At 40.6% G+C, this 14,726-nt stretch overlaps 1 protein-coding gene across 1 annotated transcript in view; it reads left to right on the top strand.

Moving 5' to 3' along the window:
• Window positions 1-14,726, top strand: part of GRIN2A (glutamate ionotropic receptor NMDA type subunit 2A) — a 368,609-nt gene that overhangs the window by 278,860 nt on the left and 75,023 nt on the right. Inside the window, exons 4-6 of the mRNA XM_022552282.2 lie at window positions 4,547-4,752; window positions 9,681-9,849; window positions 9,962-10,115. Coding sequence (XP_022407990.1) covers window positions 4,547-4,752; window positions 9,681-9,849; window positions 9,962-10,115 — 529 coding nt within the window. The remainder of the gene's footprint in view (window positions 1-4,546; window positions 4,753-9,680; window positions 9,850-9,961; window positions 10,116-14,726) is intronic.

The raw sequence follows: 14,726 nt of genomic DNA on the forward strand, positions 1-14,726 counted from the left end.
AGTTTCTGGAGATGAAATTATCTTTTCCTCTGAGAAAATATTGGCTGAACGTTTTGATAAGTAATCACTGCTCTGTCACAAAACACTTCCCAGGAGCTGAAGAGGGAATTAGCTTTCTAAAAGCACAGCATTTAAATTTTATTAGTAAGAACAGATTAAAAAATCATGACAAAGTTAATTTCCCCTTTCTCCACTTCTTTTAACAAAATCACTTTTCTCCATTAGAGGTCAATTATTTTTCTTTGTCCTCAAAACTTCAGTTTATTTGCTGAAAACATTTAAAGGTTTATCACCAAAATCCAGTTTATTTTGAAGATAAAGATTTTTTTTTCTTCTCCCACACAGCTCAGTTGGGGGAATTTGGGACTGTTTTCAAGTCCAAAATTCATGATAGAGATAAAAATCATCTGTCCACACCTTCTTCTTGTGTATAGGGTGTTTATAAGAATGAAAATAGTGCTAAGAATAGTGCCTAATAATCTCTGGACCTAGAGGTTATCGTACTAAATGAAGTCAAGTCAGACAGAGAAAGACAGATGTCATATGATGTCACTTATATGTGGAATCTAAAAAAAAATGATACAAGTGACTTAGTTACAAGACAGAAATAGACTCACAGACATAGAAAAGAAATTTATGGTTACCCAAAGGGAAAGAGAGGGAGGGATAAATTAGGAGTTTGGGATTAGCAGACACAAACCACTGTCATCGAATGTTACAGACTCTGCTAAGTGTGGTGTGTTCATTCATTCCATCAACACCTATCCAGCTGTGCCAGGCCCTGAGTTAGAAGCTGTGGACATAAAAACCAGCTAATATACATATATATTAATATATATAATATATATATATATCCCTGCTAGACTGAGGAATCACAATCTAATGAGTGAAACATATACACAGACACATAGGTTGTTGAGGTATAATATTGTTAAGCAAATGAAAATTAGGTATTTAAATCAAATCAAGGATTTGTGAATGAAATGTTATGATATCTGAGATTTCCTTCAATATAATATGGGAGGAGTGGTTGGGAGTATAAATGAAGCAAGATTGACCGTGAGTTAGTCATTAATGAAGCTAGATAATGGGAAGATGGAGATACATTCTAGTATTTTACTTTTGTATGAGTTAAAATTTTTCCATAATAAAAAAAAGAAAGAAAAAAAGAATGGAGGGAGCAAGAAGCTTCCACTTTTGGGAAAGTTATATATGGACCCATGTTCATGATGATTTCTTCATTTCTTTTTCCATTCTGGATAACAGACTAGATTAACTCTTACGGCAAATCTCAACTCCTTTACTGGACCTGCAAGGCTTTGCATCATCTGGCCCCTGCCAGCCTGGAGGGCTCTTCCTGCCTCTGCTCCCTCTACCCCCTCATCCACTCATCTTGGATTTCCAGTCTCAGCTTAAGTGCCACCTCTTGGGAAAGACTTATGTGATTTCTTTCCCCCTTTTTCCAGCCTTAGACCCATATTTTATTTCTTCCTCCCAGTTTGTACGATGTATATTTTTATGTGGTTATTTGACTCATGTTTGTCTTTCCAATTAGCATAAAAATTCCTTGCAAGTAAAAATTGTGCTGCTTGCACTACAGTACCCTTAGTGCCTAGCGCAGTGCTTGGCACCTAGTAGCCACTCAGTAAATATTTATGGAGTAAACGAATCTCTATTAAGCCTGTCTACAGACTCCAGACTCAGTTATGTAGTCCTTTGTAAATAGGAACATAGGAGGGGAAAGCGAAGGATATCTGTTTCTCCCCTATCTGGTATATAAAACCCTGGAGTTGAGATTTTTGGCGTTTGGAACAGGAGCCTGTCAGACTCAGAGAAGGAGGTAAGAGCTCTCAGGATCTAGGGTAATGTTTACACAGCAGCTTCAGCTCCTAATCAAGTTTTCCCACCCACCACTTGCTTCCACCCTCCTTGGCTGACCCATGGGTGCTTACTTAGATGTGTTGGGAAGGGAGAGGGGAACTTAGAGGAGATTTAGGAAGTTATTGCACTCTGGGAACTCATAAACCTTTGCAGCCTCTCTCTCCATGAGTCAGCCTTGGGCTGGAACCTTTGCCTGCCTCCCATGGTGTAGGGTATGTGACATGGTCAGTGACATCACCAAAGATTCTGCTGGCTAAACGGGCTTTGCCTCTATTTATGTTACCTTGGGACTTTAGGAGCTGTCTCCACAAGGAAGAAAGGGTCTTGGAGCAATAACATGATTACTGCAGATCAGTTAATAGAAACACTAGTGGGAAAGCACCTTTGGATTCACATAGTTCCATGGTATAGCTCTGGATCCACCACTTACTAGCTGTGCAAGTTTGGGCAGTTTACATAATCTCTCTGTGCTTCAGTTTGCTGAACTGTGATGCTGGAATAATAATCCTTACCACGCGGAATTTGTAGGATTAAACTAAGTGGTAATGTTGGCACATTTCCCGACTACACAGACATGCCCAAAAGTGACATTGTTTTAAGTATAACATCAAATGCTGTGGTGGAGATGGGAGCAGAGTTCTCTATTACCAGGGAAGACAGGAATGCTTTTACAGATTAGGTGATATTTGAGCTGTATCTTAAATGCTGCCTACAATAATAAAATAATAGCAGCTGCCACGTATGTTACATGTTAAGTTCCGTGCTCAATGCTTCAAGGACATTTTTGGCTCATTCAAATCTCACTACAGTTCTGAAAGCATATCCTGTAGCAATCCACATTTTACAGATAGAGAAAGCAAAGCTCAGAGAGGTTAAGCAGCTTTCCCAAGGCTGCTCAGCTAATGGATGAAGCCAGGATTAGCACTTAGTTCTGTGTGACTCCAAAAGCCATTGTCTTACCCACTGAACTGCCCAGGCTCTTTTGAAGGCTATGTTTGAGTTTTCTAAGGGAGATGAAAAAGAAAGAGATGGGTATAACATGTTCCAAAAGGAAGAGCTTGGATATCTCTTTATCTATTTGCATGTTTATTATTATTGGCTTGGTCTTTGTCCGGCAGCCGACTGATGGTTCCAACAAGGCAGGAATCGTTCTGTTTTATCCCTCATTGTTCCCGGGCTGGTGTCAGCACGCACATAGCTGGTGTTCAGTAAATCTATGTTGAATGAATTAAGAATTTGATGGGCTCCACATTCTCTCCAGCCTATGTTACATCACAGCCTGAGGAGATGAACGTGTTTGCTTGACCAAATTACTCTACTGCCCTTCCTAACTTAAAAAGGAAGGTATCAGTGAAGCTGGACAGTTTTGTAATTGGCCACACGGCATGTTTCTCTACAAGCAGCAAACATTTTCCAGTCCAAATGATGATGTCATCTTCCAGAGCACTGATTGCCTTCTCTCCCGCCACCTATCACCTCTCCTGGTGTCCAGCGGGTCTGAATTCTCTTCAAGGGCCTGAGATTCATTTCTGGTGACACATTACAGGAGGAGAGGTGAGTGGGTCATATGAACACAGACAAGGCTGGACTTGGCACTTAGCTCTTCAGACGAGGTATTTTCCTTGAGGTTTGTGTTACAAATAAAGCGCTGCTCTGTGGTGTCGAGCAGTTGCACTTGGGAACGGGAGGAGGAAGCACAAAGTGCAGTGCTGGGGGCAGCTTTCTCCCAGTGTGTGTGCGAGAGTGCCAAGAAGCTGTCGAATAAAATTAAGGTTCAAAACATACAGCCTTCAATTTGATTTCACCAAGATGCCGACAGCTGCTCAGAGGGAACACAATCGATTCTGCTTTGACAGGTCTTGATGTACAGTAAGCAGTAAAAGTCTCCACTCTGTGCTGGATTAAGAAAAATTCACCTTAATTTCAACTTACATAGAACCGTATCTGAGCTTGAAGGGAGGCTTCTCGTCTGCTCACCTGCTCTACCCCCTTGTTTCTCCTGCCAATCCTCCCTCTTTTTTGCCCTTGGACTTCATCTTCCTCTCCCCTTTCCTCTTTTTCTTTTTCTTAGCACTTTAAAAATCTCTCTCCCTCTCACTGACTCTCTTCTATACTTAAAAGGGAGAGTTTGGAGTCCTTACTACGTGCTGAGCACTGCCCTATATGCTTTTCTCGAATTGCCTTATTTAATTCCCACGACATCCTTATAAAGTAGGTGGAATTGTGTCTATTTACAGATGAGAAAACAGATGTTCATAGTGATTAAAAGCCTGCCTGGGGTTGTACAGCTAGTAAGTGGCAGATCTGGGGATTCAAGCCTAGACCTCTGATTCTAAAAGTCCTTGCTCTTTTCATGACATTAGTGGGCCTGAGCTCTGGCAGAACATCACAATCACTTGGGGATCTCCAACGGCATCAGTGCTTTGTCACCACCCCCGTATTTATTAGTCTGGGGAGAGTCCAGGGCATGGGAGCGGCCCAGTATTCTGCTTTCCCTTTGTCCTCATCTTTCTTAGCATATAAACAGAAGTGTACGTTGAGGTAGGTAGCAGAAAAGCCCTGAAGATGATGGGGTTCTTCTCCCATACCTCTTACGGGGGAGGACTCACCTTTCTGGAAGCCAGTGGTGCCGGAAAGCACAGGTGTGTCTTTCTCTTTATACCAGGTGGGCAAGTGGGAGAACCAGACCCTGAGCCTGAGGCATGCCGTGTGGCCCAGGTACAAGTCCTTTTCGGACTGTGAGCCAGACGACAACCATCTGAGTATCGTCACACTGGAGGAGGCCCCCTTTGTCATCGTGGAAGACATAGACCCGCTGACTGAGACGTGTGTGAGGAACACTGTGCCATGTCGGAAGTTCATCAGAATCAAGTGAGTCCAGGGATGCTGTCGGTTGAATGTGCCCAATCCTTTACAATAGCCTGTATCACTGATAACAGTGGTATCTCTACAATAATAATAGAATGTAATATAAAATATACTCTATTATAATAGGTGGGTATAAAAATAGATTTTTTTAAAAACCTGGAACTACACCAGGTGGTTTGCATTCATTTGATTCCAACAACGGCAATACGAGGTGCATGGTTTTGCCCATTTAAAACATGATAAAAACTGAGTTATGAGAAGATTAAGAAGCACGTTCAGAGCCACTTAGCTAGTAGATGGAAGAGGCAGGACTCAAACACTTGTCCATCTGACTCCACCACCATATTCTTAACCAGTATGGTAAGTCAACCCTCCCCTTCAATATTTCCTAGAATAATTATTTCTTTTGTATTTTTCTGGTTGCTCCCTCCCCCAAACCATATCTACCACTTCCTTCCACCTCTCTTCTATTTCCCGGATCCAAACTTCAGAATTTTCAAAGCTTCTCTCCATTTTGGGGTCAACATCCACCTTACAAGTGACTTTCTAATGTGCTTAAGGTGGAGCTGATCTCCTGGGGATCTCCTAGGTCACCAGCAACAAACCAGCATTGCATCTAAGTCATTTCCTCTTTTATTACGATTGAAGAGGAACTGACATTTTTTATCAGATCCCCTGGTGAAGGGTTCTCCCTAATCTATAAACCCTTTGGAGATACATAAAGCTTCATGGCCAAGTCCAAGGCCCTGAACTTTGTCTGTGTAATGCAAACATAAACACAAATACCACCCTTGTGGAGGATTCACAAAAGGAAAAAGCCTACCGCTAGATGGAAATCTTTTTTTTTTTTTTTCTGAGTATTTTCTGATTGCCTCCTTTCACCTGGACAATTTTTGCTTGCCCTTTAAGTCTTAAGCACTCCCTCCACAAGCTAGGTTAGTTCTCCCTACTTCCACAGTACCCTGGCTATGTCTCTATGTCTTAATCAGTTCAGGCTGCTATAACAGATTACCACGAGTGGGTGGCTTAAACAACAGACATTTATTCCTCACAGTTCTGGGGGCTGGGAAGTCCACGATCAAGGTGCTGGCAGATCTGGTGTCTGGTGGAGACCCTCTGGTTTGCAGACGGCTGTCTTCTCCTCACCTGGTAGAGAGCAGAGGGAGAGGAAGCAAGCTGTCCTGCTCCTTCTTATAAGGGCACTACTTCCATTTAGGAGGGTTCCACCCTCGTGACCTAATTACCTCTCCAAATACCATCACATTGGGGATTAGGGTTTCAACATATGAATTTGAGGGGAACATAAACATTCAGTCCATAGCACTCTCTAGTTAGCACTCTCTAGCACTCTAGTCATAGCACTCTAGTCATAGCACTCTCTAGCACTCTCTAAATTGTCTCACTTGTTTTTATGGCTTACAGTTTGTCTGTATTTCCCCCAGAGTATTATCTGCCTAAATATAGGGAATGTGGCTTATTAATATTTGTGTCTTCAGTGACAAGCATAGAATATGACACCCCAATGTTGATGAAACTTGAACGGAGGGTGAATGGATACTTTTCCTCCCACATTCCAAATTCCAACCTAAGTTCTTATTATACAAGATGCAAATCCCCATGGCTCAGTGCTTTGGATAAAGATAATTTTTTTTTTCCGGTATGCAGGCCTCTCACTGTTGTGGCCTCTCCCGTTGTGGAGCACAGGCTCCGGACGTGCAGGCTCAGCGGCCATGGCTCACGGGCCCAGCCGCTCCGCGGCATGTGGGATCTACCCGGACCGGGGCACAAACCCATGTCCCCTGCATCGGCAGGCGGACTCTCAACCACTGCACCACCAGGGAAGCCCAAAGATAATTTTTTAAGAATATGATTGCTAAGTGTATTATGAAGGTGCATTTTGGTTTGGAGAAATTTTTTTATCAATAAGCAGCATTTTGGGTGTTGAAATTCTTATGGATTATCCAGTAAATAATCATCGGCTTCTTTTGGAGTCTTCAGCCTCTTTGGGGTTGAAATTCTGAATAGATTAGTCAGTAAATAAATACGCATGAAACATAGTTTCTGTGTTAGTCACAGTGCTGGGCATGGGGGATGCGTCAATGAACCGGGAAGGATCTTGCAGTCAAGGGGTGCACACGGTTAAAAAACTACTCAACCAATAAGGGAACAGGGCAGCTCCACATTAGGATAAACCCTGTGAAGGATCTGAATAAGGTGGTGTGATAAGGGAGTCACTTGAGGTATGTGGGGCTCCTGCAGCTCACACAGGTAAGATTTAAGGTGACATGTAAAGGAGGAGAAGGAGCCAAACATGTGAAGAACTGGGGAAGAGCCACCCAGCTAGAGGAGCAGGTGCAAAGGCCCTGAGGGAGGAAAGAGATTGGTGAGTTTGGGAAACAGAAGGAAGCCTAGTGCAGTACTTGGAAGTGATGAACTGGGGGAATGACAGAAGGGGTAATGTGGAAAAGTTGTCAAAGAAGGTTTTGACTTGGGTGGCAGAACTTGGTCAGATTAAGAAAGCAGAGTGGCTGGCACAAAGCAAAGAGTATAACCCCACTGGGGCACCTCCTTTATGATAATCATATCTTCTCTGATTCAACAGGGCCAATCAAGTAGGGCATCTTATGCTTCACACTCAGTCATTGGAGATTAAAGTCTTTAAAATCAGAAGACTTGGAGCTGAAAACAGTAGATCACCAAGTCCTTAGTCACACTGGTCTGGAGGAAATGAACCTCCAAATAAATTACTGTCTTTAAAAGAATTGACTTTTCAACTGAAGAATAGAAACAGATTAACAAGTTCAGATTCACAATTTGGGTTCCTGTGGGAGGGGGTGGCTTGCAATTTTCCTTTTCCCACTTGGTGACATGAGAATTGTACTGTGCTTCCGGTGAAATTAAAGTCTTTGATTTACCTGAAAGCAATAGAAAATTACTAGGATCCAGTCATCCCAACATTAACACAGTTTAGATCAACTGCATTTCCTAAAGGTAACATCTTTGAGGCAGTCTGATTGGTTCCAAAAAGGATTCCTGTTGGACAACGTGATTGTGTTTGTTTTCTTGGTGATATTCTTTCAGGGAAAACCCTTTGTCTCTCACTTCTGGCAAATGGTGGAGTCTTGAGGGCACACATCATTCTTCTAAAAAATCAGGTAGTAGGAAATGGGCTGAGAAATCAGACTTTTCTTCTTACCTGTTAGTTGAGTGTTAAGAGAAAATTGAGGAAAACTTACCCGTTTTGATCTGTAAGGATAAATGGCTATACTGCCAGTTAATCCCCTAAACTGTCAAATCATTGGTGAAAAGAGAGGAAATATATTTTTAAGCACCTGTGTGAGAGGTGCTTTAGATACCTCATTTAATATTTCCAACTATCCCGCAAGGTAAGTATCAGCCTTCTCAATGCACGAATAAGTAAACTGAGGTCTGTGAATGAAGAGACCCGTCCGAGTTTCCATGCTTGTCAAGGGCAGACCCAGGATTTGAAAGCAGCTCTGTCTGACTCGCAAAGCACATCCACTGGCCACACTGGGAAATTATACAGCCAGAGAATTGATGACTTATTGGATCCCTTTCCCCATATTTGTTTTTATGAGTCTCCCTTTCTTTTGGGTGATGGTGGAGAGCAGAGAGATTACATGGGCACCATTTCTCAGATGTCTGGGTAGTTGTCATACCCCCTCCTCCACACACACACACACACACACACGCACACGTTTGTGTTAACAACCAACAAAAGTTCCCAATATGGTCTGTGTTTCCAGATGTGGAAACACAGACCAAATGATGTTAGATAAACATCATTTTAGTGCTTAGATAACAATTCAGTATGTAGATGTGTCAACAATGGAATGTTGAGGCAGCACATATCCTATGAAATACGTGACTCAGCATCTGACCATGGTACTAATGGATGCCCCAGGGCAAGGTGGAACCAAGTGCAATGCCCAGAGAGGTCTTGATCTTCCTGCAGCAGTGGTTTTAATAGTTTTTGTTATCACTTGGGAAGACCCCTGTTTCCTTCCCTTTTAAAAGCATTTCTGGTTTTTCTGAGTGTCCTTTGAGTATGACTTTGTCAAGTAAATAAAGCAGAGTGGCTGACACAAAGCAACAAATGTAACCTTGGTAGATTGTGATAGGTTTTACGGCAGCAATGCCCTCTGTGTTTTAATAGGGCTTTTTCCTGATCAAGGACATTGCTATTTGATAGTGTCACCTCTTACACTTCCTCCACGCAGGTACGGAGGGAAAATGTTATGAATGAGCCTTCATTTGCGAGATGACTCGATCAAGAGACATTAAGTCCACAGACTCAGGCACAGAGTAGACCCCAGGTCTCCTGATTCTTAGCTGATAATTCTTAGTTTTCCTCAGCAAGGGGAGTATCTTTCCTAAGTAAGTAAGGCACCCTTTCTTCTTCCCTTTGGTTGCCAACCTCTATTTTCAGTGAAAGGATAAAGCAAAACTCTCCTTGCTCTGAGAATTTCACATCTTCCTCTCCTCCATTTTCCAGTAAGTTTTTATAATTCAGTTTAGATTAGATGACTAAACTCTGATCTAAAGAGGTTGTATGTGTTATAAGCTTTAAAAACATAAGACGTAGTAACTCTCATCTGTATAATGGGGATCTGAATCTACCTAATTAAGAAAAATGTTGTGAAGATTAATCCAACAATTAGTAGAAAGCATTTATCACAGTGCATAGCAAATAGTAATTACTCAAGAAATGTTACCTGTTGTCATGATTATTGTCATAATTAAGAACACTTTCTACTTTTGCTGTCATAAACTCACTGAACATCCTTGTAAAAGCCGCTTCCTCATTTTGGGCCTCTATTTCCCATGTGAAGAATAGTAGAAGAGTGTAGGTAATGACTGAACACATTTTCCAGTACTAACACTCTACCGTCTTGGGATTTTCTCTACAGCAATTCAACCAATGAGGGCATGAATGTTAAAAAATGCTGCAAGGGGTTCTGCATCGATATCCTAAAGAAGCTTTCGAGAACAGTGAAGTTTACCTATGACCTTTACCTGGTGACTAATGGGAAGCATGGCAAGAAAGTTAACAATGTGTGGAATGGAATGATTGGTGAGGTAAGTTATCTTTTCATCCCAAGGGCCCTCATTCAGACTTAGGGCCCAAGGTCCTCAGAGATGGTGGGAAGGATAAGTAAAGGGACGGTTCTTTTTTTTGCCTTGTGTCCAGGTGGTTTATCAACGGGCAGTCATGGCAGTTGGCTCACTCACCATCAATGAGGAACGTTCTGAAGTGGTGGACTTCTCTGTGCCCTTTGTGGAGACGGGAATCAGTGTCATGGTTTCAAGAAGCAATGGCACTGTATCACCTTCTGCTTTTCTAGGTATGTGAACTTCACAGTCACTATTGCTTTCCTATGAGGAATTATAGGTATTTTGTCTTGTTTGCTCAAAAGACAGGACCAGATAGGACCTAGTTCAGTTCTAGGTAACCACGTCAGCATATTGAAAGCATGTTGCATTGAATTACCCAAATTTTCCCCCAGTTAACATCTTTCATTTATCTTTAACTTGGAAATAGCTGCTAAAAATACAATCACATATTCAGATACCGTCCTTGATAGTGCAGAATATAGATTAGTAGATATATTGCTTAGAGCCTTGAAAGCATTTAAAAAATAAACCTGTCTGTCCACAGTTAATTTAAATCAGCTCATAAACTTTTACTTAGCAGCCACATACCCATCCTCCATCCCTCACTAGAATGACAGTCATTTATTTACTGGATGTAAGAGTAAAAATAATGATGACTGTGCAATGATTTATACCAGTACTCTGATAAACAAAACAGAAGCAGTCTGAAGAGGATACACTGTTTTAAAATTAATGGAATCATATTTTAAATGTGACTATCCTTTAAGCTGAATGGTTTATAAGAGAAGAAATTCTTCTTACTCTCCTTTTAACTGTTTCCTAGATTTATGTTTTTACACAAAAGGTTTTTATTTTTTAAAGCAAGGTAGTTCTGTTTTTTTTCTATCATCTGGTTTTCTTTAGCAGCTATGCATTAGGTAGCTTGGCTGGTGTAGCTGAAACTGCATGGAATATAGCCAAGCATTTTTAATTTTTTCTTTAAAGGAAATCATTGTGTTGAGTGTTTTGTCATCATAAATAGTTTTTGATAGTGACTGTCTTGAAGATCATGGGATTCAGATTAACTTCCCCTTGGCATTCCCATGTCAGTGGGTTTGTCCCAAATTGGGAAGGTTAAGACAAACATTGACCCCTAGAAGGAAACTGCAGGAGAGAGCGGAAACAGTTAGATTAGGGTCAACTGAATTTCTTACATTTTTCCAAAGACAAAGAAACTTTGTTTATTAGAGAACTAAAACTGCAGACTAGGGCCCATTTGTGGATGCCAGCTCCAAGCCCACAGCCTTACTCTTCCCCTGCCTTCATTTATATGTGTTAGCATCCAGTGAAGCGTTCTATGCTTCATTCTCATGAGTGAAATGTTGACTAACAGGATTTTGGATACTGCCTTACTCACAGAGACATATGGATTTACTGTTTTCATTTTCAATCATCCATTTAAGCTGTTGAAATCCTTACCGCTCACTGGGTTTGATTTTGCACTCGCTTCAATTTTTGTAACCTTTGTTGGAGTAATGTGGACCTTGACAAATACACACCTCGCTATGTTCCTTCTGTGCCTGTGTCTGACATGGGTAATGATGCCCATATCTTGATAAGGGAGCCTCACTGGATCATGAAAAGTACTGCTTACTGATATTGACAACACAAGCAGAATGTTAATAATTATTGGATATACTCTCACCCATAGTCACTCCTAATCGTCTTTTTCCCCGTTCCCTATTGGAACCCTTAACAGAGATCTTTGGTCCTAGAGGTTGGAGGAAGGGAGTTCGTGGAAGAAATGGAAAGAGAAAGTTGTCCACTTATCTTCTTAGTGAGCTAGAGAGAACTTTTCGTCCAGTTCAATCAAAGAAGAAAAATATTTCCATTGACTTGTCTCATAAATATGAGTCACTGATACTGAATCTGGCCTCAACCCAGTTTCCCTAGATTTTTATCTTATCTGTGTTAGTAGAACATTTCCATAAAAGTCAAGTATTTTTGCTAAATTTAGCTAAACCTCTTTTCCCCCTACTCTTCCTACTGTATCTTTAAGAATAAAATAAATTGTAGCCAGAGGAAGCTATTTTTAAAGCTGTTTTTACACAGAAGGCTTAATACTTCTCCTAGTCACTAAATTACATCCCTATTCGATTGACTGTGCACCCCCTTATTTACGGTCATTATCTGCAGGTTTTGAAAGTCATAATGAACCATGCTAAGCTACATTTTTCCATTCACTGGCTCAGTCATCTGGAAGAGCCAAACATTCAAAATCTGATTGCATTGCTCTTCATTATTTCCTATTCTCTCTCCTCTGCAAAATCCATTAACTCACATCGGAAACACTTGCAGGTAATGCCTCTGAGCTTTTGTATCAAAATGTAACCAGCGACTCTTCAAGGACAGAGATGATGTCTCTGGCAATATTCAGTTAATTCTTAAGACTTTCCAAGTAGGTTGGAGTCTTTGATCCAAAGAAATGCTGAGCCGGGGTCTCTTCTAGATTAAAGTTCCTTCACAGACAGATGTTGAATCTGTCCAGTAGAGGATGTAATCCAGAGCTATCTAAAAATACTTCTGGGTCACATCTTAGACACTACAGACAGTAGCTCATCATTGTTCTAATGACTTTCTTTGTTGTGGGGTGTGTGTGTGTGTGTGTGTGTGTGTGTGTGTGTGTGTGTGGTGTCTGGGAATAGCCATCCTTCATGGCACTCATAGGTACCTAACTTACTAAAACCAGAATACTACAGCAGAATCGCTCTGCCATCCTCACAAGTCAAGGGACAGATGTTGTCACTTCGAAGTGAGAAAACATCTGGGATCAGTTTCTTGATCAGTTTCCATCTGATTTTCTGACCAGTTAGTGACTAGGACACATCAAGTGCCCAGTGAAGTCCACTGAAGGCTTACAGATTCTGACATGTGAGTACAAGAATTCAGTAAGGATTCCCCCTAATATTTTTAATAATGTCATCATAACCTGCAGAGAAAAGGAGTTATCAGATTAATAAGTGTGCGTGTTTTAAACTAGAACGCCTTTTTCAGGACCCTGGACAGCACACCACCACCACCAATTCTGGCTTTAACCAGGGAACCCAGCAGCTATTCCACTTAACTTATTACGTGTATGCAGTGTGCAAAGCACACACCAAATACTTTACATGTATATAATGCTCCTTTACTCATTACAGGGATCCTCCTCTGCTGAGACACACTATGCCATCAGCACATCCAGCCTGGAGAATTACTTTAGCATCTCTATTTTTGAATATTAAGTAATTTTTAATCTCCTAATTATTCATTTCTTTCTCCTGGATACACCTTACTACCAAACTGCTGATTTCAGGGACACGATATTGTTTGCACTCAAGTTAAATTTAACTAAGATAAATTTCAGTTTTAGTCTCATTGGTTTCTTTGAGCTCATCTTGGCTTATTTAAGTCAAGTAAGTTGTCTTGGTACTTGTTGCTTCTTAAAGTATTTGCACTATCAAAACTGCATTACAAAGTATTCCTTCAGGTTTTAAAATTATCCAATATCATTAAAGCTTCGGACATATTAGTTTCTTATTATATATTAAGCTCATTACATTGGAATTTGTGATGAACTCTAGCTGTGTTAGGTAGTCACAGACTTTAATAAAAAGGTGGCCTGCTGTCAGCATAGCTCTTTATTATTATTAATAGCTTCATCAGAAAAAAAAACAATTTAAAAATAATAAAATGTGTACTATTCGAGAGGTATTATTGGGCTTCTTATATTTTATTCTTAGAAAATGTTTGCTCGTGATGAAAAGGATTATAAGTTCACTGGTGTCCAAGGGCAGCTTCTTCCCAGTGATGCAATCAGGTGGAGCTATGTTCATTTAAAAAATTTTAGTCTCTGTTGATTTTCTAGCAAATCTATGTCATACATGGATAAAATAGCTCCTTTCAGCTCACTTTCATGTCCTCAATCAGTTTGAATAAAAATGTTAATTTGTTTTACGTAGTATCTCTTACCTTTCTAAAGTGATCTAAGATTTAGAACCTGTGTCTTGGCCTGCCCTTCTGAGACACCCACATGAAAATGAACTGATGAAAACTATTTTTAGGGGAAATAACCATCTATCCATCTACTACTTCCTTGCCTCTATCTTTAAACGATACATTTTCATTGAATTCTCGTGTGAATGTAATATCCTCAAATGACTTGTCAATTGCGTTTAACCATTACCAACCTCGACAAGATTTTTAAATTGTAGAGATCCCATCTGTCCGAAGCAGTAGGTGAAATGGAGAGGGTGGTAGTATTGGGGGCAGACTATGACATTCCAATATTCCTGTCAATCCCACGATTTTACGATCCTTTTCTACCAGGTTATAATTCTCCCTTTACTTCTAGAATTCCTGCACGTTCTCCCTCCAGCATGTCAAGATGAAAATGAAAATAAAACTCATGCTGATTCGCAGGTGCCTTATGTTTGACTATTTGAATCTAGTCTTGTTTCTCTTTAGCTTTGGTCCCCTGGATGATTCTATAATTACAGAGGACCCTGTAGCCTCTTGGTTTGCATTTTAACTTTCTCCCTTGGTCTTATCATTATATTTTGTTTTTATTATCCTTGACCTGATTTGTAAAATGTCACATGCTTTTCTGTTTTTATCCTATGATGTGCATTCTTATAAAACACCTCAAATATTTTGTAGAGTAGAGAATGATTTAAATGTATGAATAAATAATGACTAGCTTCTTTTGAATGATCAGATTCACATCAGAGTGGGTTTCTCAGTGAGTCTGCAAATGGCCCTCTAGGCTTCCTGCTAGCCCTGGTTGTGAGGAGGCGCTCACTGACCATGTTTCCATCCCTCCG

Source organism: Delphinapterus leucas, chromosome 15 (assembly GCF_059928025.1).
Source record: "Delphinapterus leucas isolate spDelLeu-1000000601 "Yukka" chromosome 15, BTC_Dleu_Yukka2, whole genome shotgun sequence".
Classification (NCBI taxonomy): domain Eukaryota; kingdom Metazoa; phylum Chordata; class Mammalia; order Artiodactyla; family Monodontidae; genus Delphinapterus; species Delphinapterus leucas.